Raw genomic sequence first — 27,997 nt, 5'->3', positions numbered from 1 at the left:
GCATTTAGAGAAAATTACATTTAAACGATCATTTTGCTACAGTTTTTGCTTGACCATGTAAAGCACATCTAATCAATCCAGCTAATACATTTCCAATTTAATTTTGCTACATCCATTGCATGCTATGTAAATGAAAATGCAATCCCAAGTTTCCCACCCGTAAATGTAAATGCATTTAGGGAAATTTACATTTAAATGATAATTTTGCTACAGTTTTTGCTTGACAATGTGAAACACATTATATCAGTTCGGGTAATACATTTCCATTTTAATTTTGCAACTTCTAAAGCATTAAAATATGTATTTAAAACAGGGCTGTAGAAAATGGAAAATGTAAATTAAAGTATTACATTTTCATTTCTATTTTGCACCAAGGATTGCACATAAAAGCATGGAAAATGTAAACTTAAATACAGAAATGCATTGTCATTTTACATATTGCATTGTCATATTGCGTATTACATTCTAAATTGAATTTAGCTACCCATATGCTTCCATATAGATGGAGCTGCAGTTGGAGCAGTTGAGTTAGTTGGGGCAGATGGGTTAGTTAGGGCATTTGGGGCAGTTGGGGAAGATGGGGCATTTGGGGCAGACAGGGCAGTTGGGGCATTTATGTGTGTGTTTGTGCGCATTTGATAGACATTCGTAGCACCCAATAAACGGCTCTGGGCATTCGTAAACGACGCCTCAAATACGAGAAAATGAGCATAGGTTCCCAGACCACGTTTCGTTCTGAGACTGGTCTGGTGTTAGTCAGGCTATTAACACTCAGTGTCAGTTTTAAAAAATACCGTTATGGTTTGGTGTTACCTACCCAGAGCAGATGATAGCTAGCAGTCAATACACTGAAAAAAATGGACTCAGTGGGTCTTTGAATTTAAATAAAATAAACATCTATATGCAACACAAAATATTTATATTCCTTGTGTAAACATAATTTAATTGATTAGGATGAAAATGTTTTGTTTGAATGTAAAATGAACACATTATTCTCACATTGATTAAAATTGATTGAATTGAATACTTAAAGCCATAAAATTGGGTTTGCACACAAAACGGCACCTCCTGAGCAGCAGGGGCAGTATAGCTCGATGAGAAGGACGTCGATTGCCATAAAAGAATAATAAAGATCGTTTGTTTTGGGCGCCAAAATGAAGACTCAGCAGCAGTCAGTCAGTCAGAAGAACTCTCTCAGACGGACACCACGTTATTAAAGTAAGTTCTATTATTTATTTATGTTCGCTTTATACGTGATATATCTTCACTAGATAGACTATTTTTGTTTACAATATGCCATTGCAATGACTTGTAGTAAAAATTAGTTTGGAGGAGGTTGGTGGAGTAAGTTAACAGTCAGTCAAGCTCATAAAGAAAAACACAGCGTTTTAAAAACGTCAGCTGTTTAACGTTATTTCACGTTTGGTAGTTTTATCTGAGTTGAAAACTGTCAGCTTTGAGTTGACTTTTGAGGCACTTTTTACTCAGCTGTTCTATGGAAACGTGTCAGGACAAATAAAACGCTAACCAAAAGTTATTCTGTCCAGAGTAACGTTATATATGTAATTTACCAGATAATATCAATTGACTACATTAATAATGCAACGTGATCTCATGCAAATACGTATCTATTTGTACGTAAAATATGTCTATTGCAAACGTATGCGTGAGACGTTTAAATAGATGCCTATACGTATAATATGCACGTTTTAAGGCTTCAAAAACGTAAAATTCCTACGTTTTTTCACATTAATTACGTAAAAATGCTTACGTATAGAGAACGTGAGATGACGTCAGTCTCAGCCGCATGTTGTTACCGCCCCGCTATGCAGGAAGGAAAGTTCTCTGCTGGAGTTACTGTAAGCCCCCTGTTCAATTTTTTTGTCTGAACCTTTAAAATCATAATGTACGCTGAAGGAAATAAAAAGTGTTCTCTTCTGGGAAAAGCTGTTATCGCAAAACAGCAGTTTTTGGACACGTACGCGAGTTGGCAGCCCAAATTATGGATTACAGACATGCCGCCTCTAACGTTAAGTTACTGGCATACTCGGACATTATATGATTTCGGTTTTGGACTAAATTGCCTACACACCTTACGAGTTTAAATGCTGCAAATCCCTTTATTCTTATGAACAATTGTGCATTTACTGAGTGCAAGAAGTTGCAACACACGCCAATAAACTGTAAGAGCACCAGTTTTACTTACAAAAGGTGTCAGGGGTGACCATACGTGCCTGGCCAGGATTTCGGGTTCGTCTTCCGGAAATCGTATTTGTCGACCTCATACGTCTTAGAGGATTATTAGTATTATTAAAACCAACCGTTACATTTTAAGGTAAGAATAAAACTACGATGGTATGTCTTATTTTTTTAACTAAATGGCGTATGCGGTCAAAAAATACGACTTCCGGAAGACGCACCGAAATCCTGGCCAGGACGGGTCCGGGAAGAATGGCACGTAGGTCACCAATTAAACAAAAGCATTCAAAAAGTCATGGGCAATGTGCCTCTGTTGCTAATCATTTTATACCCAATAAAAAACATTTCTGGTGTCTGTGCTTTTCCGTTGTTTTTATTTGAGATGTGTTGAAATAATTCTCCTTATCACGATTTTAACGCTTTGCAAAACAATACAAAAATGATTCTTTCAGGACGCATGACATAGTGTCACACTCTCGCGTTGTAGCATAATTTTTTAATAATCACTTGTAGTAAAATCATGTTTTTTACAGAACATAAGTAAGTTAGGCATACATTATTGTCATATGCAATAACACAAGGAATAACATACATTAAAAAAAATAATAAGGGAAGAGAAAGGAAAATAGATAGATAAAAACGGGTAAAATCATGGTTGGTTAAGGGTGTATGTCGCGACCAATCACGTGACGTATTTCAGAGGACGCGTAATAATAAAAAAATGAAATAAAATATAGTAAAAATCTATAAAAAAAAAATATTATAATTAGCATATGCTTTAATAACTAAAACGAAATAAACTATATATAGTTAGCCTAGACTTATCAAAAGCAATGGCATTTGGCTCATATTTCGTTATGGGTGTTTAGTAGAAACATCTGCATGTATTTTGGGGGGGTTGTATAATATTTAACATGCTATGTTATCAGGTACGCATTTTTTTTTTTCGCTTTGCTTGGACCACTTCCGGTCACGCCTTTTGCATCTCCCGCGCACTGTGTGCAAAGAAATATAGCGGTACAGGTAAGCCATCCATCCATCCATCCATCCAACCAACAGTTTCCTTATTTATATTATTTGTTAGCTGATATTGTATTCAAAGTAAAATATAATTTTAGTGTGTGTATAGTTGCATGGTCTTCACGTGTAGTTTCTCGTTTTACGCGAAAAACGTTCAAATTTTATAATGTATTAAAGTGTCTGCGGCATATGCTAATGTTATCCCTTACACTAAGTACTGTACTGTGTAAATGTAAGATATTTAATCCACCAGTTCATATTACACTTGAAAAAGCTCACTTAACCCATTTCCTAATTAACTTAGACCGGCCTTTTTGCTCATTACTATCTTAAAACGGCTTGGACCAGCTTTAACATGTTTAATTTTAACTCTAACACAACACCACACCAGCAACGTTAACCATGAAAATTGTATTGATCTATGCTATTTTGTAGAAGCAAACCTATATAACATTGCATTGAATCATTTTTTACAGGTATTCACATGCGTGTGTCACAGGATGCCTGGATCAACATTCAAAAAGTGTAAATCATGCAATGTTCACATTTCTGTGGCTTGCAAAACTTGCAAACACTGCGGACAAAAACAAGAAATGAAAAAAGCTCTACAAGTAGCCAAACAAAAAATAAATGAGAAATGGGTCAAAAATATGAAAGTAGCAAATAATTTCTGTAAACTTGTAAATTCAGCGAATGTTCTGGTAAGTCATTAATACATTCCAATGTTGAAGTTGCCCTTTATTGTATCTGCATGTGTATATGTGTGTCTATATGTTAGCATGTGTGTTTGGCCTCAGATAAAGCTGAAATGTGAAGTAAGTAACCACTGTTTGTTTTTAAAAGATTCCAGAAATCTTTCCTGTCTTCCACTGATTATGTATCTTTTAGCATTATATTTAATTTAAACTGGCTTATTAATTGTAGTAAACATTTTATTACTATTTAAATAGGTTTATGATTTTACATTTAGTATTTTACTATTAGTGTCCAACTAATGTTTTTCTCTTGTGATTACAGATGCACAAAATGCAGGCTTTGGGAAGATATCCTGTTCTGCTCTTGGGGAAGAGGAATATGTCAGGGTCTTTTACAACTGACGTGATAACTGATAGTTCCTTTTCATCCCCAGAGGAGAAGTTGTCCATTGAAACCATTAAGAATATTTTCTCAAGTCTTCTAAAAGGTAACTGTACTGTTAAAGATATTTTATGTTAGTTCTGACCATACCTTTTAGCTAAACATTTGGAATGGGTCCTTTCTAACAGAGCAGCCTTTCAGGCTATGTCAGTATAAGGCTTTTTTGACTGTAGAAATAGACATTTATTCAGCCATCGATCTGACTGCTTTTGTGCTACTTATTTTACAGTTAAATATTCTGCCCAGGACAGTGAAGTTGAAAGCAGCCAAAGCATGTTCTCCAGTGAGGAAGATTGTGTTGTCAGTGCTGGAGTTGATACCACAGCCTTCCATAAAGAGGATAATCCCAGGGCCAGCATTGACGAAGAGAATGTTGTAACTTTAATCCTTACTCCAGTGGATCTCTCAGAAGAACCCTCTCTCACCTTCCAGCCACCAATTAAAAAGAGAATCCTGGAGAAAACTAAAGGTAATTATGTATAATCTATTTTGTTAATGAATAACAGCTGTCTTTTCTAGATTTACCAAATGTACACAACCATCTAATTAATTATTAAGCATCACATTTTGTAACAGTGACAAAAACCTTTGATGTCATTTGCATTGATACATCTATGTTGTTTCCCACAATAACTCATAAGCTCACTTTACCAGTTTCAGCACTTGCTTCACCTCCAAAATCTACCCGCCTGACAAATCCCCCTTTTCCTTACTTGGAAAATGTCATTGCTCCACCCCCAAAGGTATGTTCTTTTGCATGTAAACTTCACTTTCACCTAAAGTGAATATGCATTTCTATATTACGATTTAAGTTAACTCTTTATTTAGTATGATTTAAATAAATAAGCATATATGTAAAAACTTGATCTATGTTAAACTACTGTTGTTAAAATGTAAAGTTCAGTTCATGCTGTAAAGATCTTACACTCTGTTAACAGTTCGATTGTATGCTCACTTGTTTGAAGCACATTGTTGTACAATTAATATAGCCACAGACACCATTTAATAAAATATAATTCATTGTGTGGTTTACTACAGCCATAAGCACTATGAGCAAATTTAATCCAAAAACTAGTAACAAAAAATCACAGACAATACCAGACAACTAAACTGAGAAAACACAATGGTGGAAATAAATCAAACAAAGGAAAATAGGAAAACAGCTAAATATACTAGTCAACATTGGAAGTGGATCAAAACCTTTCATAAACGTTGTCTTTAAACCAATTCTCAATCCTGTTCTTGTTTTTGGACAACTTTGATTAATTTTTTTATGCCTTTCAAATGTTGACTAGTGTAGAATGAATTATCAATAAGGATGGCATGTAAATAGGAATATAACCAACAGAAACATAAACAGAATGACTGTAACAATTTGATATTGTTATTATAATCTCATGTAGACCTTAACCACATTCAAAAGTGCTGTACCTTTCATGCGATTTAAAAACCACACATTATGCACATTATACATGTTGTTTTACAATATAGAGTAGGGGTGGTGAATGTTTGTACTGGAGAGCTGCAGTCCTGCAGAGTTTAACTCCAATCCTGATTAAACCTTACCTGCTTGTAGCTTTATAGTGATCCATTAGTGAACAGCCTGTTCAGGTGTGTTTGATTAGAGTTGGAGCTAAACTATGCATGACGGCGGCACTCCAGGACTGATGTTCGCCACCCCTGAAATTTTTTAGATTGACTCTAGTCCTTGGTTCTCACTGCTCTCCACATTTTGTATGTCTGTCTTTTCCTACACACCCAGTGGAGTTCATGAAGCTTTGAATCAGGTGTGTTAAATAAGGAAAACATGCAAAATGTGGACAACAGTGGTTCCTGAATTGAGAATTACTGGTCCAAAAGCAAATTTAATTTTAGAAGGACATCATATTTAGGTATTCTTGAAAGTAAGGATTTTGTTTTAGCATGTTTAACAAATTGGGCATAAAAAATATAATGTTTATTGTTATTTTGACCTTTTAACATTTATTTTTATTTTACAAGATGCCTGCTCAAGGAACAAGTGCCTGTGATCCAGTCACATACATTACCCATTTCACAGCAGAAGACTCTAGTGCTGATGTACACACTTCTTCTGCAGCAGCCAATGTCCCTCATCTGCCTGTCACAAAATCACTTAAAGGTAACACTTATACTACCAACTCTCTATCTGTCCAACCATACATTCTCCTTTCCATTCTTCCATACACCCTCCCTAGACCTGTCTATCTAATCTGTCCGTCTGTCTGTCCTTTCCTCATCCAGTCTGCAAGTTTTTGTCTATCTAATCTGTCATTTTACACTTTCTTTAGGTCCAAAAGACAACAGTGCTGATGTACACACTTTTTCTGCAGCTGCCAATGTCCCTCATCTGCCTGTCACAAAATCACTTAAAGGTAAGACTTATACTACCAACTCTCTATCTGTCCATCCATACATTCATACATCCTCTTATCCATACATTCTCCTTTCCATTCTTCCATACACCCTCCCTAGACCTGTCTATCTAATCTGTCCGTCTGTCTGTCCTTTCCTCATCCAGTCTGCAAGTTTTTGTCTATCTAATCTGTCACTTTACACTTTCTTTAGGTCCAAAAAACAACAGTGCTGATGTACACACTTTTTCTGCAGCTGCCAATGTCCCTCATCTGCCTGTCACAAAATCACTTAAAGGTAACACTTATACTGCCAACTAGAGTTGTTCCGATACCAGTATCGGAAATGCGGCCGATACCACAAAAAATTCTGGCATCGGAATCGGCGAGTGCTTGAACCCATGTACCGATCCGATACCATTTTCTTACTAAACCTAGTTATGCCCGTTATAGCTAACCTGCAAAGCGAAACTCATTTCTTCTTCGCTGCTCTGAATGCAAACACCAGGAAGTTACCTCATGCGTGACGCAACCACTGTTTACTTAGAGCGGCAAAGAAATGAAAGCATGCAGCCGTATGTCCGCTGTTTGTTAGTATTTCAGACTAATAAAACAAAACAACGACATGTCTCAACGGAATACGCGCCCGCAGATTTTGGCGGAGTACTCAACGGAGTTGATGCCCGTGATTGACAAGCACACATACCCCGCGCTTGAGCGCGTTTGTGAGTGACCAGTACTGTCATTGACAACAAGTACACATACATAGCCTCACGCGTTTGTGAGCAGCATCATTGATAAGTACATAAACCCTGCGTGTGCTGTTTGCTGTGATTGTTTTTAATGATAAGAGCCGTTTGATATTTGAAATGAAATAAAACTTACCACAGAGTTTTACCGCAGATCTTACTTGTCTCTGTCGTCTATGTGACGCGACAGTCAGCACAGCACATCCATAATTTCAAATCCGTTTACAAGACGAATGCTCTTGTTATGTTTAATATAAAGTTTACATTGCGTTGTAAAAATGATGAAATTATCTTCATACGTGCTTAATTCATAATGAGAACGTTTACACAAGCTTTTTTATTCTGCTATAATATATATATATATATTAACAATAATATATGTCATTTTATATAGGCTACAAACTATAATTCTATCTTGACATGCACATTATCTGGTTCATGCTGGTCCAGTTTAATTCAGAGGACTAATTGGTTTGGTGTATTCATTTTAATTGTAAGCCTTAAAAAGTAATTATTTTAGATGCAATTTTTTAATATTTAATAGCTTAAATTCTCTAATGTCTTCTAAAAACATTTAAAATCATCCCACAGAATTCCACAGATTTTTCAAATTATTCTAAAACTAAAATACCGTTTCAGTGTACAGTGTTAGATTTGTGGCTCGTTTTCTCTTAGGAAAAATAAATATTACTGTCAAATGTCTTTCAGATAATAAAAATACACTAGTTCACTGTATGTATTTGTTCATGTTTTATACAGGAATAAGTCTGAAGCACACCATAAAACCGTTATATCCATTCATACAGGACTAGTAGTATGTATAGCTGTATATTTTACAGATATACACCCAGGTATCGGATCGGTACTCGGTATCGGCCGATACCCTGAGCCCAGGTATCGGAATCGGTATCGGGAAGAGAAAAATGGTATCGGAACATCTCTACTGCCAACTCTCTATATGTCCATCCATACATTCATACATCCTCTCATCCATACATTCTCCCTTCCATTATTCCATACATCCTCCCTAGACCTGTCTATCTTTTTTGTCCTTTCCTCATCCAGTCTGCCAGTTTTTGTCTATCTAATCTGTCATTTTACACTTTCTTTAGGTCCAAAAGACAACAGTGCTGATGTACACACTTTTTCTGCAGCTGCCAATGTCCCTCATCTGCCTGTCACAAAATCACTTAAAGGTAAGACTTATACTACCAACTCTCTATCTGTCCATCCATACATTCATACATCCTCTTATCCATACATTCTCCTTTCCATTCTTCCATACATCCTCCCTAGACCTGTCTATCTAATCTGTCCGTCTGTCTGTCCTTTCCTCATCCAGTCTGCAAGTTTTTGTCCATCTAATCTGTCATTTTACACTTTCTTTAGGTCCAAAAGACAACAGTGCTGATGTACACACTTTTTCTGCAGCTGCCAATGTCCCTCATCTGCCTGTCACAAAATCACTTAAAGGTAAGACTTATACTACCAACTCTCTATCTGTCCATCCATACATTCATACATCCTCTCATCCATACATTCTCCTTTCCATTATTCCATACATCCTCCCTAGACCTGTCTATCTTTTTTGTCCTTTCCTCATCCAGTCTGCAAGTTTTTGTCTATCTAATCTGTCATTTTACACTTTCTTTAGGTCCAAAAAACAACAGTGCTGATGTACACACTTTTTCTGCAGCTGCCAATGTCCCTCATCTGCCTGTCACAAAATCACTTAAAGGTAAGACTTATACTACCAACTCTCTATCTGTCCATCCATACATTCATACATCCTCTCATCCATACATTCTCCCTTCCATTATTCCATACATCCTCCCTAGACCTGTCTATCTTTTTTGTCCTTTCCTCATCCAGTCTGCCAGTTTTTGTCCATCTAATCTGTCACTTTACACTTTCTTTAGGTCCAAAAGACAACAGTGCTGATGTACACACTTTTTCTGCAGCTGCCAATGTCCCTCATCTGCCTGTCTCACAAACTAACAAATTTCGGTACAAGATTAAAGGTAATTCCCTGAATGTAATTTTTGCTTGCTTATAACAATATTTAAAGGTATAGCTGGAGATTTTCCCGAATTATTTAAAAGAACCGCCCCTCCATGTTTTTTAAAAAATGCACACGCAACACTCTCCCTCCTCCCGAGAGGAAACGGCTGTTAAACGCGTGCACGAGACAGAGAGAGAGCATGCAGGAGCTCAGTTCTTCTCTTCGCTCTGTTTACAAGTTGCTGTCGGCATGTTTACTGTGTCTGTGCGGTTCGTGACTTGTGCCAGGGCTAGCATCGCTAATCATAGCTTACATGAACTTTTACTAGTAGTGATTTTAAATGGATTTCTCCAAATAGCATGACAAAATGTACCTTTTCAGTAGAAACTTCGCGTGGGAAGCCCAACCTGTCCTTTTAGCTCACGCCAGCGTGTGAAATAGTCTCCCATCAACACTCTGGTCTTCTTTCTTTCTTTATAGTCCTTTCTCTTCTTGTCATACAATTCGTAGACACTTTTTCTCTTGTGACCCTCAAACATTTTGAAAAAAAAAAACACAGTGAGAACGCGACCTTCAATGAATGGTTGAAACCGTAGCACAACACACATACACGTAATGGTGTGCATGTGCAGAAAGCGAACCTAGAGGCGAGCACGTAGGACGGTTATACGTCAACATATAATCAGAATGATTGACATCTGGAATGACCAATAATAGAGGTGATCCACCCGGAAAACAGAAATCTTCCGCTATACCTTTAACACATTCGTGTTTACTGAATCTATAGACACATCAAAGAATCTATGAACACATCAGGCAAAAAGAATGTGGTGTTCAAAATGAAAAACATTTTGTTGTAACCAATTAAAATAGTTTTTGGCCATATACACTGAACTTTTATATGATTGTCTTGGTCTTTTCGGCTATTTATAAAAAAAATAAGAGATGTGACGTGTGAATTTTATTGTGGACTTGCTGGCATCATATCAGCATTTAAAAGCCAACACATACTAGCTTTAGTAGCTATCATCCTATGTTAGTACCAACATGCAAATTAGGCCTTATGCTGGTAAACAGGAGTGTTAGATTTTTTTTAGTAGGAAAATAGATCCAATGTCATCATTCTGCATCAACACTGTATATGCCTTTTATTTTCTATCCTACATCCGGCATTGTGTTGTTTAAAGCCTCAGTCCTTCTCAAATAGTAAGATGATTGTTTATGCTCTCTTCCTATTAGACTGTCCCGTGCATTTACTGAAAGAACACTTTCCATTTGTAAAAACCCTGGGAACAAGAATAGCAAAAAATGTAAGTAACATTGAGTTTTTATTTGGCTTGAATTTAAATTTCTGTGCAGGATCATAGATAGAGCTTTGTGGTAAAATTTCTTTGTTAAATAAAATAGTTAAAATGTCGAAAATTAAACTTACTATTTGCTTATTTTCAGGGGAATAAAGAAACAAAGGTTCGGTGGCAGCCTTGCTCTGGCTGGTATGTACTTTTTATTAGTTTGTAAATATAAAATATTATTATAAATGTAATATAAATAATAAACATAAATATTGTTACAGTTTTACAAGTTTGTGTAATTTTTATTCTCTCTGTTTTCTAATATTTTGCTACTCAAATGCTACAGTTTTACTTACATCTTTTTTTTTTTAAATAAATGTCAGTTAGGGTGAATTTTTTTTTACATTTTTATATTTATATTTTACATTTATATTGTTTTTCAGTGGAGTAAAGTGGAAGGACACATGGGAGCCTTATGAACTTTTTCATTCGGATGAATAAAGTAATGTTTTTTTTTTTTTAAAAAGCTTACTGCACTAAACCCTTATGTATATTAACCATTAATATTTTATATTGTTTTATGTATTTCTATACAGATATTTGAAAACATTTAACTATGTTGATTGATCTGTGTATCTATTGGCCATGTACACTTAAAGGAATAGTCTACTCATTTTCAATATTAAAATATGTTAGTACTCGCCTGAAAAGTCATAATGGGAGAGGGAGGTTGTTACTGCGCCTAGTCGAAGTACTCCCAAAAGTGCTATTACGCCATAAAATATAGTTCCTCTTTTAAATCCGCTTAGAAAAGCGCTACGTTTTATTTTGTACCACCAAACTTGCTCGTATAACTACTCGTCTTAAATAGGAAAAACGTTGATGTGTTTGGTCACTTTTAACTTTATCTCTAAATGGTACAATTGAATGAATGGGGCTAAGCTAAATGCTATCGAAGCGTCGCAGCGTGCTCCAGCGCTTACGTACACGCACACAGATAATAGAGGGATGTATCAACAATTCTTAGTTAAGGTAATAACATATTTTAATATTGAAAATGAGTAGACTACTCCTTCAAGTTTATCTTGACTGCTCACTCTTATAGTATTTGTTAATTTGTCCCCCCGCTCTGTTCTCTGTTACCCTTTGTTTTTCTATGTTTCTCCTTTTGTCCTCTATCTGTTTTCCTCCTCTGTGGTTCCCTGCAGGAGTCCTGACCCTTGACGTTTTGCCAGCCCTATATTGCCTGAGTCCTCTCAAACACTGACAAAGGAATATACATTGATGAGAGTTTTGATGATATTTTGTTGTTTAATAAACATTAATCTGCCACTGCATGAGTCCTTGCCTCATCTGTACCCAACTCTAATGCATATTTATCAAAGAACTGGGCTAGTTAAAAATAAGCATATATGTAGTCTATAAGTTTATATATGTTATACACAGACGGGGTATATACAACATATTGTATATTGTGATTATAACTATAGTTATAAAATTGATAATTATATGTTTCCTTTTACATATTATTTTATATTTACAATATTGCAATCAATAGTTATTATTAAATGTACTATTTTACTATTGTTTTTATAAAAGTACCTCATAAATTGTGAATAACAAATAACATTAACAGCATGATTATTTCGTAGTGCTACTGTACAATCAGTAACTTTTGTACAATGTACATAGTTAAGAAAAAAGTTTTTTTGTGGTAATTAGACAAAAACTGTAGTCTTTTGCAGACATTCTGTAACATTTACCTTCTGTATTTCTTTATCATCATCAGAATTCAAATCATTATCAAATTTAATTCAATTGTAATTTAATGTCAGTTCTTACGAGCACTTGAAGATTCGGGTTTAAAAAAGTAGTGTGGTTGGGGCTAGGGATATCTCCATATATGAGCATTTTAGTATATGCATAATTTTACCACTGGAACGCCCACAACAGAGGATGTGTATCATATAGACCATAAGGGCATTTGGTACATTTCTCTGATACAAATGTCAAAAACTCTAAACAGTTTGTACAAATAACAGCATGCAATGGTTTACCTGTCAAAGCCTGTAACTATTCCTAATCCTTAGTCCAAGTATTTATGTCAAAGAAACATCTCTGTTCTTACAGAAACGGAAAGTAACACTGTTCCAACAGGACATTTGGTCCTTGAATCTGGGTAAACATTGATACCTACATAAAGTGAAGGGATGTGTGACATGCTTGTCAAGTATGCAACACACACCTGAAATGTGACTCTTGCATTTAACCCATCACAGTGAGTAGTGAACAGATGCACTGCAATTACTGAACACACACACCCGGAGCAGTGGGCACCCGAGGAGCAAAAAAGGTGCCTTGCTCAAGGCCACCACAGTAGCAACCTGCCAGCCCTGAGATTCAAACCAGCAACTCTCATGTGGGTTACAAGCCCAACTCTAATCACTAGGCTATGACTGCCCGTGTGCACATGTATCAATTGCACACATGTCTCCAAATGTCTTTTAAAAAGCCTGTACAGTGCACAAAGATCTACTTTTTTACCAAGTCAGTGTTACAGTCTCTGGGTCCAAATATGCAATGGAGATGGAGAAACATCATAACCTTTATGGCTGGCCACAGCTCCAGGGGTGGCTTGAAGTGTGTATGTGTGTATGTGTATACCTGGTAATTATCATGTTGTGGGGACCAATTGTTCCCACAAAGATAGGAATATCAGTATTTCTGTGACCTTGTGAGGACATTTTAATGTCCCCATGAGGAAACAAGCTTATAAATCAAACAAAATAATGTTTCTTGAAAATGTGAAGTAGAAGTGTTTCTGTGATTTGGGTTAGGGAATGGGGTAGGTAAGGGGAATAGAATATACAGTTTGTATGGTATAAAATGCATTACATCTATGGAATATCCCCACAAAACATGGAAACCAGAATGTGTGTCTGTGTGTGTGTACCTGGTATTTATCACGTTGTGGGGACCGATTGTCCCTACTCTGATAGCACACATACATCTCGAAGACATCTATTTGATGTCTGCTTTTACATCTGCAAGACGTATTATTAAGATTGTTTGCTCATCTGCAATACGTCTCTGAGACGTTTCCTAAAATATGTCACATAGACATATTGAACACGTCTGCAAGACGTTTTTGATTTAGAATGTATGTAAAGCAGCTCTTTCTAAGACCTTTATAAGATGTGTTTACACACCAGATGTATTCCAGATCTCCAGATCTTTACCGGACATCTTAGTGATGTACCTGTGCTATCTACAAAGATAGGAATGCATTTTTTTGACCTTGTGAGGAAATTTTGAGGTCCCCATGAGGAAACAAGCATAAAAAAAGAATGATGTTTCTTGAAAATCTATAGCAGAAAGTTTTCTGTGATGGTTGGAGTTAGGGAGTAGAATATACAGTTTGTACAGTATAAAACCATTAGGCTATGTCTATGGAATTCCCCCACAAAACATGGAAACACCAAAATGTGTGTGTGTGTGTGTTAACTACTTTGCATTTAATCCATCCAGTGTCTGTACACAGAGGACACAAATTGGTTACCATACCTGTCCTTAACATGTCACCTTCATGTCAATTTTTGACCGAGATTTTTGACAATGCAAGTGGTGAGCACTGTGTCTAATGGGGTTGCTTTACAAAGACTTTCACTGAGGCTAAGGTTAGAAATCAGCTGTATTATTTCATGTGTGAAAATGATTCCCCCTAACCATGCTTGTTTAAGTTATACACACCATTGTTTAGGATAAATGGTATGTGTTTTCGGCGTGCTGTCCGAAGAGGGGCTCCGAGCTTGATTTTTGACCCAAACGCGGAGCACGCACGCCCTAAGAAAAGGCCTCCGAGCTCTGTATTTTGCCCAAACCCTGAGCGCTCAAGCCCCGATGAGAGGACTTCGAGGTCGATATTCGGCCCGAACCCAAAGCACTCCCCTCATTATTCTGGTTAACCAGGCGAGTGTTAGGAAACAGTTGGTGGAGGGATGCTGAAAACTATCAAGGAAACGGGGAATGGTCGACTGTGGCCGTTTCCAAATCCGAAGGCTGAACCCTCCGGAGGTCGCATTTGTTGGCTTTAACGTCTTATTTTAGAATATTAACAAATTATAAAGTTTACTGTTATTCTTAATTAATCGTAAAATGTTGAAATATGCTTGTACTCAGAAATGTCATATATGAAATACAAGAATATAACACAAAGTGTAACAATAACGTTACTTCCAAGTCATCTGAACGAAAGAGAAGAGAGAAAAAAGAAGGGAGAAACCCAAAACAGGCTACTCATTACGGTAGCCTACATGATAGATCTAAAAAATAAATACATTGGGAATGCAATAGTTAAATTAAACCAGGCTTGATGACGTATGCAGCCTGCATATGCGAACTCCGGCTGCGTATCCATTCTTGCTCGTCAGTTGAAACATGATGATTTAGATTTATTTGAACGTGTTCATCCCAAACTTTGTTATTAAAACTATAAGCACTGTAAAGATGACCTATTCATGTATTTGCTCATCAAAAATTAAATCCTTGTTTGTAATTTATTTATTAATGTCACAAAGAAATGAACATTGTATATAGTAATGTATGTCTCCCACTACATTATTTATATGAATTTACAATTTAAAGTGATTTTCTTAAAGAATACAACAAGTAACAACAAGTAAATATAATTACTTTTTATTTATCATTGTTTAGATTTTGAAATAATCTTCTGTTGCGCCCCCAATCCCAGCAATCCACTATAGTACATGTCTGTAAAAATGCGCAGGATATATGTCTGTAAAAGTAAATCCCATCAGAAAAACACAAATTAACATTTTAATCCATCCCTTAAACAGTTAATATTTCATCTCCCATTTTATAAGGCAAGCACACATGCAAACAGAGGGAAAAAAAGACAGATGGAGAAAGAGGAGTAATAGATAAAGTGAAAGAAAAAAAACTGCAACGTATTTAGTAAATAACTACAACAGACATGTATCGTCTTCATCAGAGCTCAGATCAGTGCTTGAATAAAGGGCTTCTGAGTCTTCTGGCCAGCTGGGATATTCACATTCTTCAACAGTAATATGTTGGTTTATGGTGTCTATTGCCTGATAACTTGTTTTTACAGTGTCCTGGTGAGCTCTTAACTGATGTAATTTTCTCTTCAAGACACATTGAAGTCCTTGAATCCCATCATCTGGAAGATTCCAGGGGTTAACTGTAAAACAAACACAAATGAAAATAAGGGTTAATTTCATGTGGCATCAGGCAAATATGAATACATGGTTACATAGATGAATACATAACAGATTATAAATACATACCACCTGAAATGATGGTATCAAGCAAACTGTTCAGTTTGTGTTCCTGACTTCTTAGATTCAGCCAATGCTGCTTTGCCTCTTGAACAAGAACAGTCTGTTCTTCTTCTAGGCGTTGAATCAGCATTACCTTGTCAAATACTTTTTTCTTTGTCAAGAGATTGACATCATCTACATAATACAGGTATGACACGTAAATGAGATTAAGACAGTGACTGAAAATTTCAATGTAAATATCCATGTTATGCATAACTGACCTTGCTCTGTTAGTTGCCAGGGGAAAACGAAGTCATTTTGAAGGACTTCTTCAGCGGACGCTACCTTAAGGGCGGGGTCAACAAGGGCATTGTGCTGTTCAATGGCAAAAGCCAGCTTCTTTTTCTCCTCATTAAGTTTTCTCCTTATTTTATTCCGTCCCTTGTTTGTGGCTGAAACATAATTAATTAAAATTGGGATTTTTTTAGTAACAGCAGCAGCAGTAATAATGCAGAAGACAACAAACAAGTAGTTCTTTACTAAATATTTAACATACCAGTGTGTCTATAAAGACGATGCTGCCGTTGTTTAATGCACAAAGACAATTCTTCTATTGTGTTCCTTGTTGTCTGAATTGCAGCATCACTGTCTCCTACAGTTGCTGTAAAAAGTGTCAAAAATTGCAATCAATGGAAAAAAATAGCATTTTCAAGTTGTAGCACACTTGTTTTGCAAATGTAAATGAAAAGACATGTTATAGCTTTTACTTACTAGTGTGAGCCCACTCCTGAACATCTGTGACCCACTGATGGAGTACACCATCATCTACAGCCAGTTCATTTTTCATGTCTTGTAGGCTTTCGGTCTCTTTCTTTAGATTCTGCTGAGTCTAAAACATACAACCAATAAACCAGTGATATGGTTAGTTACAATGGCAAAAGTATGTGATTAGTTTGTGTGAGCGAATTTGTGCTAGCGAGGCTAGTGAGTGAGCGAGCGAGTTTGTGCTAGCGAGTGAGCGAGCGAGTTTGTGCTAGCGAGTGAGCGAGCAAGTTTGTGCTAGCGAGTGAGCGAGCGAGTTTGTGCTAGCGAGCGAGTTTGTGCTAGCGAGTTTGGGCTAACGAGTGAGCGAGCTTGTGCTAGCGAGTGAGCGAGCGAGTTTGTGCTAACAAGCGAGTTTGTGTTAGCGAGCGAGTTTGTGCTAACGAGCGAGTTTGTGCTAGCCACTTTGTGCTAGCGAGTGAGCGAGCGAGTTTGTGCTAGCGAGTGAGCGAGCGAGTTTGTGCTAGTGAGTGAGCGAGCGAGTTTGTGAGAGTGAGCAAGCGAGTTTGTGCGAGTGAGTTTGTGAGTTTGTGTGAGTGAGCAAGCGAGCGAGTTTGTGCGAGTGAGCGAGCGAGCGAGTTTGTGTGAGTGAGTTTGTGCGAGCGAGCGAGCGAGTTTGTGCGAGTGAGCGAGCGAGTTTGTGCGAGCGAGCGAGTGAGTTTGTGCGAGTGAGTTTGTGTGAGTGAGCGAGCGAGCGAGTGTTAGAGTAAGCGAGAGAGAGAGAGTGTGTGAGAGTGAGAGAGCGAGCGCGTGTGTGTGAGTGTGAGCGAGCGAGCGAGTGTGTGTGAGCGAGTTTGTGTGAGTGTGCAAGCGAGCCAGTTTGTGAGAGTGAGCGAGGGAGCAAGCGAGTTTGTGCGAGTGAGTTTGTGTGAGCGAGCGAGCGAATTTGTGTGAGTGAGCGAGTGAGTTTGTGTGAGTGAGTTTGTGTGAGTGAGCGAGCGAGCGAGTTTGTGTGAGTGAGTAAGCGAGCGCGCGAGTGAGTTTGTGTGAGTGTGAGCGAGCGAGAGAGTTTGTGTGAGCGAGTTTGTGTGAGTGAGCAAGCGAGCCAGTTTGTGAGAGTGAGCGAGGGAGCAAGCGAGTTTGTGCGAGTGAGTTTGTGTGAGCGAGCGAGCGAATTTGTGTGAGTGAGCGAGTGAGTTTGTGTGAGCGAGTGAGTTTGTGCGAGTGAGTTTGTGTGAGTGAGCGAGCGAGTTTGTGCAAGTGAGTTTGTGTGAGTGAGCGAGCGAGCGAGTTTGTGCGAGTGAGTTTGTGTGAGCGAGCAAGCGAGTTTGTGTGAGTGAGCGAGCGAGTTTGTGCGAGTGAGTTTGTGTGAGTGAGCGAGCGAGTGAGTTTGTGTGAGCGAGCGAGTTTGTGCGAGTGAGTTTGTGTGAGAGAGCGAGCGAGTGAGTTTGTGTGAGCGAGCGAGCGAGTGAGTTTGTGTGAGCGAGCGAGCGAGTGAGTTTGTGTGAGCGAGCGAGCGAGGGAGTGAGTGTGAGCGAGCGAGCGAGGGAGTGTGTGTGAGCGAGCGAGCGAGTTTGTGTGAGCGAGCGAGCGAGTTTGTGTGAGCGAGCGAGTTTGTGTGAGTGAGTAAGCGAGCGAGCGAATGAGTTTGTGTGAGTGTGAGCGAGCGAGCGAGTGTGTGTGAGCGTGAGCGAGCGGGTGTGAGTGAGCAAGCGAGCCAGTTTGTGAGAGTGAGCGAGCGAGCGAGCGAGTTTGTGTGAGCGAGCGAGCGAGTTTGTGTGAGCGAGCGAGCGAGTTTGTGTGAGCGAGCGAGCGAGTTTGTGTGAGCGAGCGAGCGAGTTTGTGTGAGTGAGCGAGTGAGTTTGTGCGAGTGAGCGAGCGAGTTTGTGCAAGTGAGTTTGTGTGAGCGAGCTTGTGCAAGTGAGTTTGTGTGAGCGAGCGAGCGAGCGAGTTTGTGCGAGTGAGCGAGCGAGCGAGTTTGTGCGAGTGAGTTTGTGTGAGTGAGCGAGCGAGTGTGAGCGAGTTTGTGTGAGTGAGTGAGTGAGCGAGTTTGTGTGAGTGAGCGAGCGAGTTTTTGCGAGTGAGTTTGTGTGAGTGAGCGAGTTTGTGTGAGTGAGCGAGCAAGCGAGCGAGTTTGTGTGAGTGAGTGAGTGAGCGAGTTTGTGTGAGTGAGCGAGCGAGTTTTTGCGAGTGAGTTTGTGTGAGTGAGCGAGTTTGTGTGAGTGAGCGAGCAAGCGAGCGAGTTTATGTGAGTGAGTGAGTGAGCGAGTTTGTGTGAGTGAGCGAGCGAGTTTTTGCGAGTGAGTTTGTGTGAGTGAGCGAGTTTGTGTGAGTGAGCGAGCAAGCGAGCGAGTTTGTGTGAGTGAGCGAGCGAGTTTGTGTGAGTGAGCGAGCGAGTTTGTGTGAGTGAGCGAGCGAGTTTGTGTGAGTGAGCGAGTGAGTTTGTGCGAGTGAGCGAGCGAGTTTGTGCAAGTGAGTTTGTGTGAGCGAGCGAGCGAGCGAGTTTGTGTGAGTGAGCGAGCGAGTTTGTGTGAGTGAGCGAGCGAGTTTGTGTGAGTGAGCGAGCGAGTTTGTGTGAGTGAGCGAGCGAGTTTGTGTGAGTGAGCGAGTGAGTTTGTGTGAGTGAGCGAGTGAGTTTGTGTGAGTGAGCGAGCGAGTTTGTGCAAGTGAGTTTGTGTGAGCGAGCGAGCGAGCGAGTTTGTGCGAGTGAGCGAGCGAGCGAGTTTGTGCGAGTGAGTTTGTGTGAGTGAGCGAGCGAGTGTGAGCGAGTTTGTGTGAGTGAGTGAGTGAGCGAGTTTGTGTGAGCGAGCGAGAGAGTTTTTGCGAGTGAGTTTGTGTGAGTGAGCGAGTTTGTGTGAGTGAGCGAGCAAGCGAGCGAGTTTGTGTGAGTGAGTGAGTGAGCGAGTTTGTGTGAGTGAGCGAGCGAGTTTTTGCGAGTGAGTTTGTGTGAGTGAGCGAGTTTGTGTGAGTGAGCGAGCAAGCGAGCGAGTTTGTGTGAGTGAGCGAGCAAGCGAGCGAGTTTGTGTGAGTGAGCGAGCGAGTTTGTGTGAGTGAGCGAGCGAGTTTGTGTGAGTGAGCGAGCGAGTTTGTGTGAGTGAGCGAGTGAGTTTGTGCGAGTGAGCGAGCGAGTTTGTGCAAGTGAGTTTGTGTGAGCGAGCGAGCGAGCGAGTTTGTGCGAGTGAGCGAGCGAGCGAGTTTGTGCGAGTGAGTTTGTGTGAGTGAGCGAGCGAGTGTGAGCGAGTTTGTGTGAGTGAGTGAGTGAGCGAGTTTGTGTGAGTGAGCGAGCGAGTTTTTGCGAGTGAGTTTGTGTGAGTGAGCGAGTTTGTGTGAGTGAGCGAGCAAGCGAGCGAGTTTGTGTGAGTGAGTGAGTGAGCGAGATTGTGTGAGTGCCCGAGCGAGTTTGTGTGTGTGAGCGAGCGAGTTTTTGCGAGAGAGTTTGTGTGAGTGAGCGAGTTTGTGTGAGTGAGCGAGCTAGCGAGCGAGTTTGTGTGAGTGAGCGAGCAAGCGAGCGAGTTTGTGTGAGTGAGCGAGCGAGTTTGTGTGAGTGAGCGAGCGAGCGACTTGGTGTGAGCGAGCGATAATGAGAGAGGAGGGAGAGAGAGAGAGAGATAGATAGACAGACAGACAGACAGACACACAGACAGACAGATAGATAAAATAGATAAGATAGATAAGATAGATAAGATAGATAAGATAGATAAGATAGATAAGATAGATAGATAGAGAGGGTGAAGATGAGATGACATTTTGTAAGAAATGCCTGAAAATAAACTAATTAAAACACTTTAGTAATTCAAACACTTTTAGCCTGATGCTTTAACATTTAACAGAAATAAGAAAGATGAATTCTAATAAAGATTGCCTTTTGGTATCGTGTGCAAATAGTTTGGCACATATTTTGAGTCTTCATTTTGTTCCACCCCATACACTGCAATGTGAGCAAATCTGTGCGACCTGTCAAAACAAATGGACAGAACACACACACACACACAAAAATTCTCACCTTACTTTTGGGAAGTGTTACTTAATAACTTTTCTAACTGATTTAAATTTAGAAATTTTGAGGCCAAAATTACATAAACATACTAACCTGCTTTAGACATGAACTTCGTACTTATACCAATTCTTGATAAAAAGCTATTTGTTTGTTCTACTTCTTCCCCCATGGTATATGCAGCACCCGTTTGAAAGCTACCACTCCATTTGATCTACAAAGTAAGGAAAAGTTTAATTTATGCAGGCTTTATCTGAATATACAATAGAAAATAGCCAAATATGAACACATACCTCACATTTTATGCCATGTACTTTTGCATGCATAACTGAAAGGAATGGTTTCATATTTAGTAGATGTCTCAGTTCTGGGCAGGCCTGGCAAACTTTTATCAAGTATGGCCAGTATTTGCACATAATGTCAGCACAAAAGAAAGTTGCATTTTTTGTGCAGAGTTCTTTCTGCAAGTACAAAGGATATGCATAGATTTCTCCTCTGAACATATTGAGTGCCCTCAAAAGAACACCATGCCTACAGACAGCAACTTCAACTCCCTCCTCATCCAATTTACTGCTGGTCTTTCTGGAAAACTCTTTCGCAGCTGCAAACTCCGCAGCTCCACAAACACCTTTGCCTCCCACCTACATGTAATACAAATAATAAAGAATGAAAAAGGCATTTGGAATAGCTTATAAATTAGGCCTATGTGTTTTATATTTCTTTCATTGTACACATGATTGTGTATTTAAAATAAACTGTGAACTTTTCACAAACAAATCATAAATCATAATATCTACTTTCAAGCAATCTGATAAGCAGTCTAGGAAACTTACATGTTGAACTTTTTTGCGGATATATTGAACAAAAGAGGATACATCCTCATCCTTGCAAAGAAACAACCCTTCGAAGTAGCCCGAGTCCTCTGAACTAATAAAAAAAGAGAGGGTTGGATTTCAGATACAATTTCTAAATGACAATAAAAACAAAAGCTTTATAAACAATTTCAAGGTAATACAAATAACTGAAAATTTTAAAAATTAAAAGACAGAAGACTCAATGTATAAAACATTTCTGCTTTCCCAGAAAGGGCTTCACAAACAAACAAAAAAATAAGTCAGCCAATAATGACAACAACAACAACAAAAACACTTACTTCCCAGCCTTTTTGAAACGATGAAGTTTTCTGTTGCCATCCACAGCAACTGCCAGCATTAGTGGGGTACAAGCAGGGCACATGAAATGTTGTTCACCACAGATCTTGTCAACCTCATAACGGCAGATGGACCACTCGAAATAACTCTTCAAAAACGCATCACCACATAAAGTGCCGATCTGGTTAAAAAAACAGAGAAATGTTACTTTAGTTTTATGCTTGTTTATGGTAAGTCCAAGTCGACTCTGATCCACATCTACAATTCTCCATAAATTAAAGTGATATTTCAGCCAGATATCAAAATGACCCAATGATTTACTCACCCTCAAGCAATCCGAGATACATATGTCCATCATTTTCAGACTTTTCATTTGGAGATACTTTAGATTCAAATATGCAAGATTCAAAGATTTATTTAGCCATTTCAACAATACAGTTGAGAGGAATTTGTCTTGGTATGCTCACATTAACAACAATGCAACAATACACTAACAGTAAAACACATCCCACACATATATTCCCCCTTCCAATAACATGAAATACACAGACATGAACATATATTACACATAAAGTCCATAAAGTGCTTGATGCAGATAACCATAAAGCATAAGGATTAAGATTAAGGAAGATAAGGGTGAGTGATTTAGTAAATGTCCTTGCTTTTTCAAGCTTAAATTCAAACTTATTAAGCCCCTGGAGTGTGGAGCCGTTTGAATTACTTCTCTTTTTTGGGGTTTAAAGTCACAATTTGTTCCCTGATACCCATTTTCTACCATTATAAGCTTGGAAGAGCAAGGAAACTTGTTGAAATAACTCCAAATGTGCTCGTCTGAAAGAAGATGGACATATGCATCTGGGATTGCTTGAAAGCGAGTAAATTATGGGGTCATTTTGATATTTGGTAGAAATATCCCTTTAACCAAAACATTAAAACAGTCATAATAATATTATCATGGACCTTGTTGTTCAACCAAAATAGCACAACGCCCATTCAACAAAGCTGTTCTGTTTCCAATTTTACAAAACGGTTATGATAGCTGTCACGGCGCATTCACACGAGGCGTCAGCGTTAACGCTTAATGGAAGGCTTGTCTGAAGCGTGGCCAACAGCCAATCACAGTGGCCGCTACACATGCTCCGTTCTTCCATAAACGTAATTGGCTGGCTCTGCCTAGGTTATTTGCATAAGGCGATGTGATTGGCTGACGCACGCGTTGCCGCTTGAAAAGTTGAGAAATGTTCAACTTCTGCCGCGAGCAACGGGACTGACGCGGCGCCGACGGATCCACAATTCAGTTCGGCAACGCATGACGTCACCCATTAAAAGTGAATGGGAAGCGTTAACGCTGACGCCCCGTGTGAATGCGCTGTCAGACTGGTTCAAATTCACAAAGTCTGTTATTCTGTCATTAAGGTATTTTTCCTCACAGAACAGCTTGGCAGAACTATTTTTGGTCACCATTCTGGGTAATTGATATAGGGACAGTTTCCCAGACAGGGTTTAGATGAAGACACAACTAGGCCTTAGTAATATTGGGAGATTTAAATACTTTTTACAAACATACCCAACAAAAAACATTACTAGTGTGAGCTAGAGCTACAAAATAATAGGCAGGTTCTTTTATATGGCTGATCAGTATATGAGAAAAGTACTCACTCTGCCATAGTGCACTGTCTTCATGTCAAGCATTCTTATGAATGCTAAACGGGACAATCCTGGAGCAGCCATTTTCAAGTCTTCGAAGGACATGAAGACTTCCTCATCATAAATGGTACAGAAGTTTACAGTTGCAGGCCAGTAGCCACTCTTCTGCATTTCTAGCACACCTGGTATCCATGTTTCTCTGCATTGCTCACAGCGAAGATGGGGCAATGACAGTTCATAGCGACCTACAAAATACTTGTTAGTAAATTAAATGCAATAACAAAGTATAATGACAGACTACAAATAATTTCCCAAAATGTACACAACTGCATGACACAGTCAAACCTTCAACTGTCCTGTGCAGAATGCAGATGTGTTTGTGTCATATTATTATAACTTGTCCAGAGTAATCACAATGAGCAAGGTTAAACAGGCAGGGGTTAGTTTTTTATATGCAGCATTGCAACTTTACACAGAATTGAAACCAGAGAGTTTATAGACACATTTAAATACATAAAGCACATATTCTCTTTTGCCAACAACATATCCTGTTTTGCCTTCTATCGACAAAGATATTCTAAACAAACAAAACAAGTGCTGGTATTATAGATACTATAGCCTCAGAAATGTGCTTGTGAAGCAAATAAAAATGTTGGACAACACAAATACACAAAATACCGCTGTACACATGGAGAAGCTTAATAAAGTAAAACAATTAACTGGTGAATTGCACCATAGCCATTCATTATGTGCTGAACACTCACCCTTCATGTTGATTACAGTAATAGACCTCCCTATTCCAACACTGTACTTTTCTTCTCCACAACTGCAGATGGAATTCGGTAGGGCTATTGGTAATAGACGATCTACAATGAAGAAAAATAAATAAATAAAAATAAAGTGTCAATTTATAATTCACAAGTTCAATATAAACAATTTAAGTTAAAATGGGGGTCTGACAATAACTTGTAGTTAAGTGACTATCCCAAGACATTATTATGTCTACTATAAATATAACTATTATTATTAAAGGAAACTGTACCTTCATGATGGTGAAAGTATTGCCCATCAGAGTCCTGCTTCACCACAATGGTGGGAGGTACAGCCTTGTGGAACCCGAAAATCATGGTGGTTCTGTTGTGGAACACTTGTGTACGATGTATTGCAGTGTCACAGTCAATGCAGGTATACTGCTTAGGCAAACAGTCTTTGCACTTGACAACTGCCACATTCTTCTTGCACTCCAAACACAGCTGTTCCTTAATATGCTCTGTTGCAAGCCTGTTGCTGATTAAAGATGGTCTAGCCTCCCTCCATCTCTCAGAAGAAGCTGCTGTCCTTGCACCCCAATGCAGAGATGTTGAATGTGGAGTTCCCTCAAAGTGGAGGTTAGAACTAGCAGTTTACAGAAGCTCATGCAACTCACCTACAAGAGAATCTGTCACACCCCAGAAAAAAAATTATGCAAAACAGTTCCTTGTCTAATGATGCAGTGTGGTTCTTTAATTTACCTTACTAGAATTAATTGCTTTTTATTACAATGTCAAGCACAATTATTCTAAGTTGAAAAAATAATTGTGAAGTTTAAGAAAAGCATTTGTGGGCACTATTTTATAGCAGTATCATAACTTATATCATATGGAGCTTTTGCCTCTTATTATAGCATATTTATGGTTTAAATCATATGCAAGAATTTACAGGAAATAATCATGAATTTACTAAAAACAACACATTTTTTAAAAAGTAACAATCTAATAAGTTATAACTAACCATGATCTGGAGCCTGGTCTGGAGCCTGGTCTAGATAACATTCTGCTGGCTTTGGACATGGCCTTGATTTGACTCCTGGATCGGATTATGCATGTAGCAGTTATTAAAAACATCTTTATTATTTCAAAATGAATGCTTTACAACACAAATGACTTTTCTTCAGATCAACAATACCTTACCATGTGTAGTAGAAGGCTTTGCTTTTTGTGGACATTTGACTTTGAAGCTGGACTGGATCCTTTTTTTCTTTGCCTATGAATTTTGAACAGTACATTATAAAGGGTTTCAGCAGCAGCAACAACATAAACAAGTGGCTTTTGTGGCCAGTATGATAAGCAAACACAGGAAGTTACCCGTGGTTACACATCTGAATCAAAGTGAACTTCCGGTCTGTATTTATTTATGGGTCTGGCAAGTGGCTAAACTGATCTCTAAAACAAATACCTTGTAGAAAATATTTTTTTTTACTAAAGATGAGGGGGAGACGGTGAGCATGGATCACAGCTGTGCCAAGAGGTTTGGCAGCCAGGCAAGAATTCAAGGACCTGTAGCTAACATTGTATACATTAATTTTACACAGTAACAATAGCTCAGTTTAATAGTTCATATGCCTTAGATAGAATATAACAACAAAAGTTATTTACTTGTCATTTATTTCCCTTGTTTTCAGAAATAAAATACTGTAAAAGGACTTTTGTTATTGATTCTATGTGGAAGTTTACCAGAAGATGCGTTCAGTCCAAAAAAGCCATTTGTTTATGTTGTTGCTGCTGAAACAGTCTATATGCTTGTATCATTAAGACTCAACATTCTGTTGCAAAAACGTGACACTTTATTTTGCACATCAGGATTAATATCATTACAACTGCCGTAACCTTAAAAATAATATAATAGAAAATGTATGAATAAATTATATTTGTTCCACCAATCTCACATACTTTTCTTAAATGTTTCAGTAAAATAATGACTGCTTAAAAGTTTGGATATTCAAGAAAAATACTGACCTTTGGGCCATTTTGGTTTGGCCGTCCAAACAGTTCTACGGATTCAGTTAGAGCACGATTTAGATCATTTACAGAACTTTCACTGTTAAGGTTCTGAATTATAGTTTGCCCTTGTTTGACATTGTGATCCAGGTCCATGTCCAGTTTTGCAGTTTGGCCTTTTTTAACGACGGCACCCAACTGTGTGCGGTCGCATATCTTTCCAAGGGTTGCAGCAACAGCGCGCCCTTTTCTGAGAATTTCTGTTAATTCACTTTCGTTATGCGCCATTATCTTAGTTTGATCTGAGAATACAGAGACACAACAAATAAGTCAAATAAGTATGAATTTATATTAGATTGATCATATTAAACACTAATCATTGATGTAATGATCGCCTGTTGAAACCTAGTATCACTTCAGTCGATGCACTTTTTCGATTAACTTACCAGTCAAGTTATTATCTGACAAAAACCAACAACTGGCTAAGAATAGATTTCATAAAATAGAGCAGACATATAAATTAAAAATGTAAATAAATTTCCTCACCTGGAGAAGAGATGTCAACACCGTCGCAGAAATTCAGAATCTGTTGTAACCCTGAAATGAGTCCGGTCGGGAACGCGGTCTGCTCTAGTTTCGTCCGATCATTATTTTAATAAAGGAATTACATCGTATAGTGTATAATGATGTGTAGCAAGTAAGCATTAACGTGCCAAAGTGTTTTAATGTGAGTATTAAATCTAATGCGCATTAAAAGCGCTTCATAAAAAGCGGCTCCATAAGCAAATGTTACTGGATAACTGACTGGTCAGAACACGTTTAATCTGTACGTATTTTAGGATATTTTACGTACATTTAGATACGTATCGATCCTGCAATTACGTCCAGATAATACGTAAAGGCACTATAAATACGTAAAAGCACATACGTATATGACTGTTTTAGTTTACGTGTAAATATGTACGTTTTGTGTGTGAGATCAGGCTGAATAATGACATTGTGTATGAAACAAACTGTCTGCTTAATCAGATGAACAGACCCGCGTCAGTTATTCATGACTTCGCTACGCCACGGGCAACATTTGATTTTATTAGAAAAAGCTTTTTTAAATGTCTCGCGTGACGTCTGGTATATTAACTGAAAAAAAAATCGCTTTGAAGTGACCACACCTTAAAACTGACGTTTTCAGAAGAGAACCTTGTTGTTTTAAGATCTAATTTTGTCCAACATTGCGTCCTATGACAGATATAATACTTATTTCATTATTGCTCTGTGTATGTGTGGTCTTAATCATTTGAGGTTATGTGTTGATTTCACCTCTGAATATTTTCTTATAGGCCCATCATCCTTGCATGCGCTGCACACTCAAAAGCATTGGTAAGTCATATCTTTCACTTTTGTACTGCTGTTAGGAGCTAAATCTTATTTTTGTAACTATTTTTGTAACTAATATACAAGTATTATTCTTTTACTCGCAGTACTCAAATATACAATGGTTGGTTAATTTGTTTTCAGATAAATGCTGAATTTAAAAGAATCACTACTGTCTTATGTTCCTGTGTGTCACCTGGACCTCCAATCCAAAAACCTGATGAAACTCTTCTATCAGAAAGGAG

General features: G+C 38.4%; 3 protein-coding genes and 2 long non-coding RNA genes across 5 annotated transcripts in view; 4 read left to right on the top strand and 1 right to left on the bottom strand.

The window, feature by feature from the left end:
* Nucleotides 1–27,997, top strand: part of LOC129422233 (uncharacterized) — a 158,614-nt gene that overhangs the window by 50,930 nt on the left and 79,687 nt on the right. The gene's annotated exons all lie outside the window — the stretch shown is intronic.
* On the top strand, nt 606–27,997 carry LOC141350018 (uncharacterized). Its single transcript, XR_012357887.1, has 3 exons — nt 606–1,218; nt 27,719–27,758; nt 27,897–27,997. It is a non-coding gene; the product is annotated as an uncharacterized lncRNA (long non-coding RNA).
* LOC141350133 (uncharacterized) lies at nt 1,602–7,049 on the top strand. The gene is made up of 6 exons (XM_073854608.1): nt 1,602–3,920; nt 4,237–4,402; nt 4,586–4,825; nt 5,011–5,099; nt 6,358–6,496; nt 6,943–7,049. Exons 1-6 carry the CDS (start codon nt 3,720–3,722, stop codon nt 7,047–7,049), a joined length of 942 nt encoding a protein of 313 aa, XP_073710709.1. The 5' UTR covers nt 1,602–3,719.
* On the top strand, nt 8,533–12,103 carry LOC141350110 (uncharacterized). The gene is made up of 7 exons (XR_012358082.1): nt 8,533–8,950; nt 9,132–9,215; nt 9,397–9,498; nt 10,719–10,789; nt 10,929–10,972; nt 11,215–11,273; nt 11,980–12,103. It is a non-coding gene; the product is annotated as an uncharacterized lncRNA (long non-coding RNA).
* On the bottom strand, nt 15,483–25,023 carry LOC141350017 (uncharacterized). Its single transcript, XM_073854037.1, has 13 exons — nt 24,668–25,023; nt 24,390–24,491; nt 23,638–23,870; nt 21,981–22,159; nt 21,661–21,754; nt 21,121–21,468; nt 20,924–21,041; nt 20,696–20,787; nt 16,843–16,960; nt 16,628–16,732; nt 16,353–16,523; nt 16,099–16,266; nt 15,483–15,992 (listed from the first exon to the last, which is right to left on the bottom strand). Exons 1-13 carry the CDS (start codon nt 24,750–24,752, stop codon nt 15,754–15,756), a joined length of 2,052 nt encoding a protein of 683 aa, XP_073710138.1. The 5' UTR covers nt 24,753–25,023; the 3' UTR covers nt 15,483–15,753.

The sequence above is a fragment of the Misgurnus anguillicaudatus genome, chromosome 16 (genome assembly GCF_027580225.2).
Source record: "Misgurnus anguillicaudatus chromosome 16, ASM2758022v2, whole genome shotgun sequence".
Classification (NCBI taxonomy): Eukaryota; Metazoa; Chordata; class Actinopteri; order Cypriniformes; family Cobitidae; genus Misgurnus; species Misgurnus anguillicaudatus.
Note: the sequence above shows the minus strand (reverse complement) of the source record. Positions and strands in the feature narration are given on the sequence as shown.

Excerpts from the sequence above, each read along its gene's own strand:
- LOC141350133 (XM_073854608.1), top strand. The coding sequence starts at position 3,720 with ATGCCTGGATCAACATTCAAAAAGTGTAAATCATGCAATGTTCACATT. Across the intron at positions 5,100-6,357 it reads TCATTGCTCCACCCCCAAAG|ATGCCTGCTCAAGGAACAAG; the intron begins GTATGTTCTTTT and ends TTATTTTACAAG. Across the intron at positions 6,497-6,942 it reads TGTCACAAAATCACTTAAAG|GTCCAAAAAACAACAGTGCT; the intron begins GTAACACTTATA and ends CACTTTCTTTAG.
- LOC141350017 (XM_073854037.1), bottom strand. The coding sequence starts at position 24,752 with ATGATTTTCGGGTTCCACAAGGCTGTACCTCCCACCATTGTGGTGAAG. Across the intron at positions 21,042-21,120 it reads TACATGGCATAAAATGTGAG|ATCAAATGGAGTGGTAGCTT; the intron begins GTATGTGTTCAT and ends CTTACTTTGTAG. Across the intron at positions 16,267-16,352 it reads CTGGCAACTAACAGAGCAAG|ATGATGTCAATCTCTTGACA; the intron begins GTCAGTTATGCA and ends TGTATTATGTAG.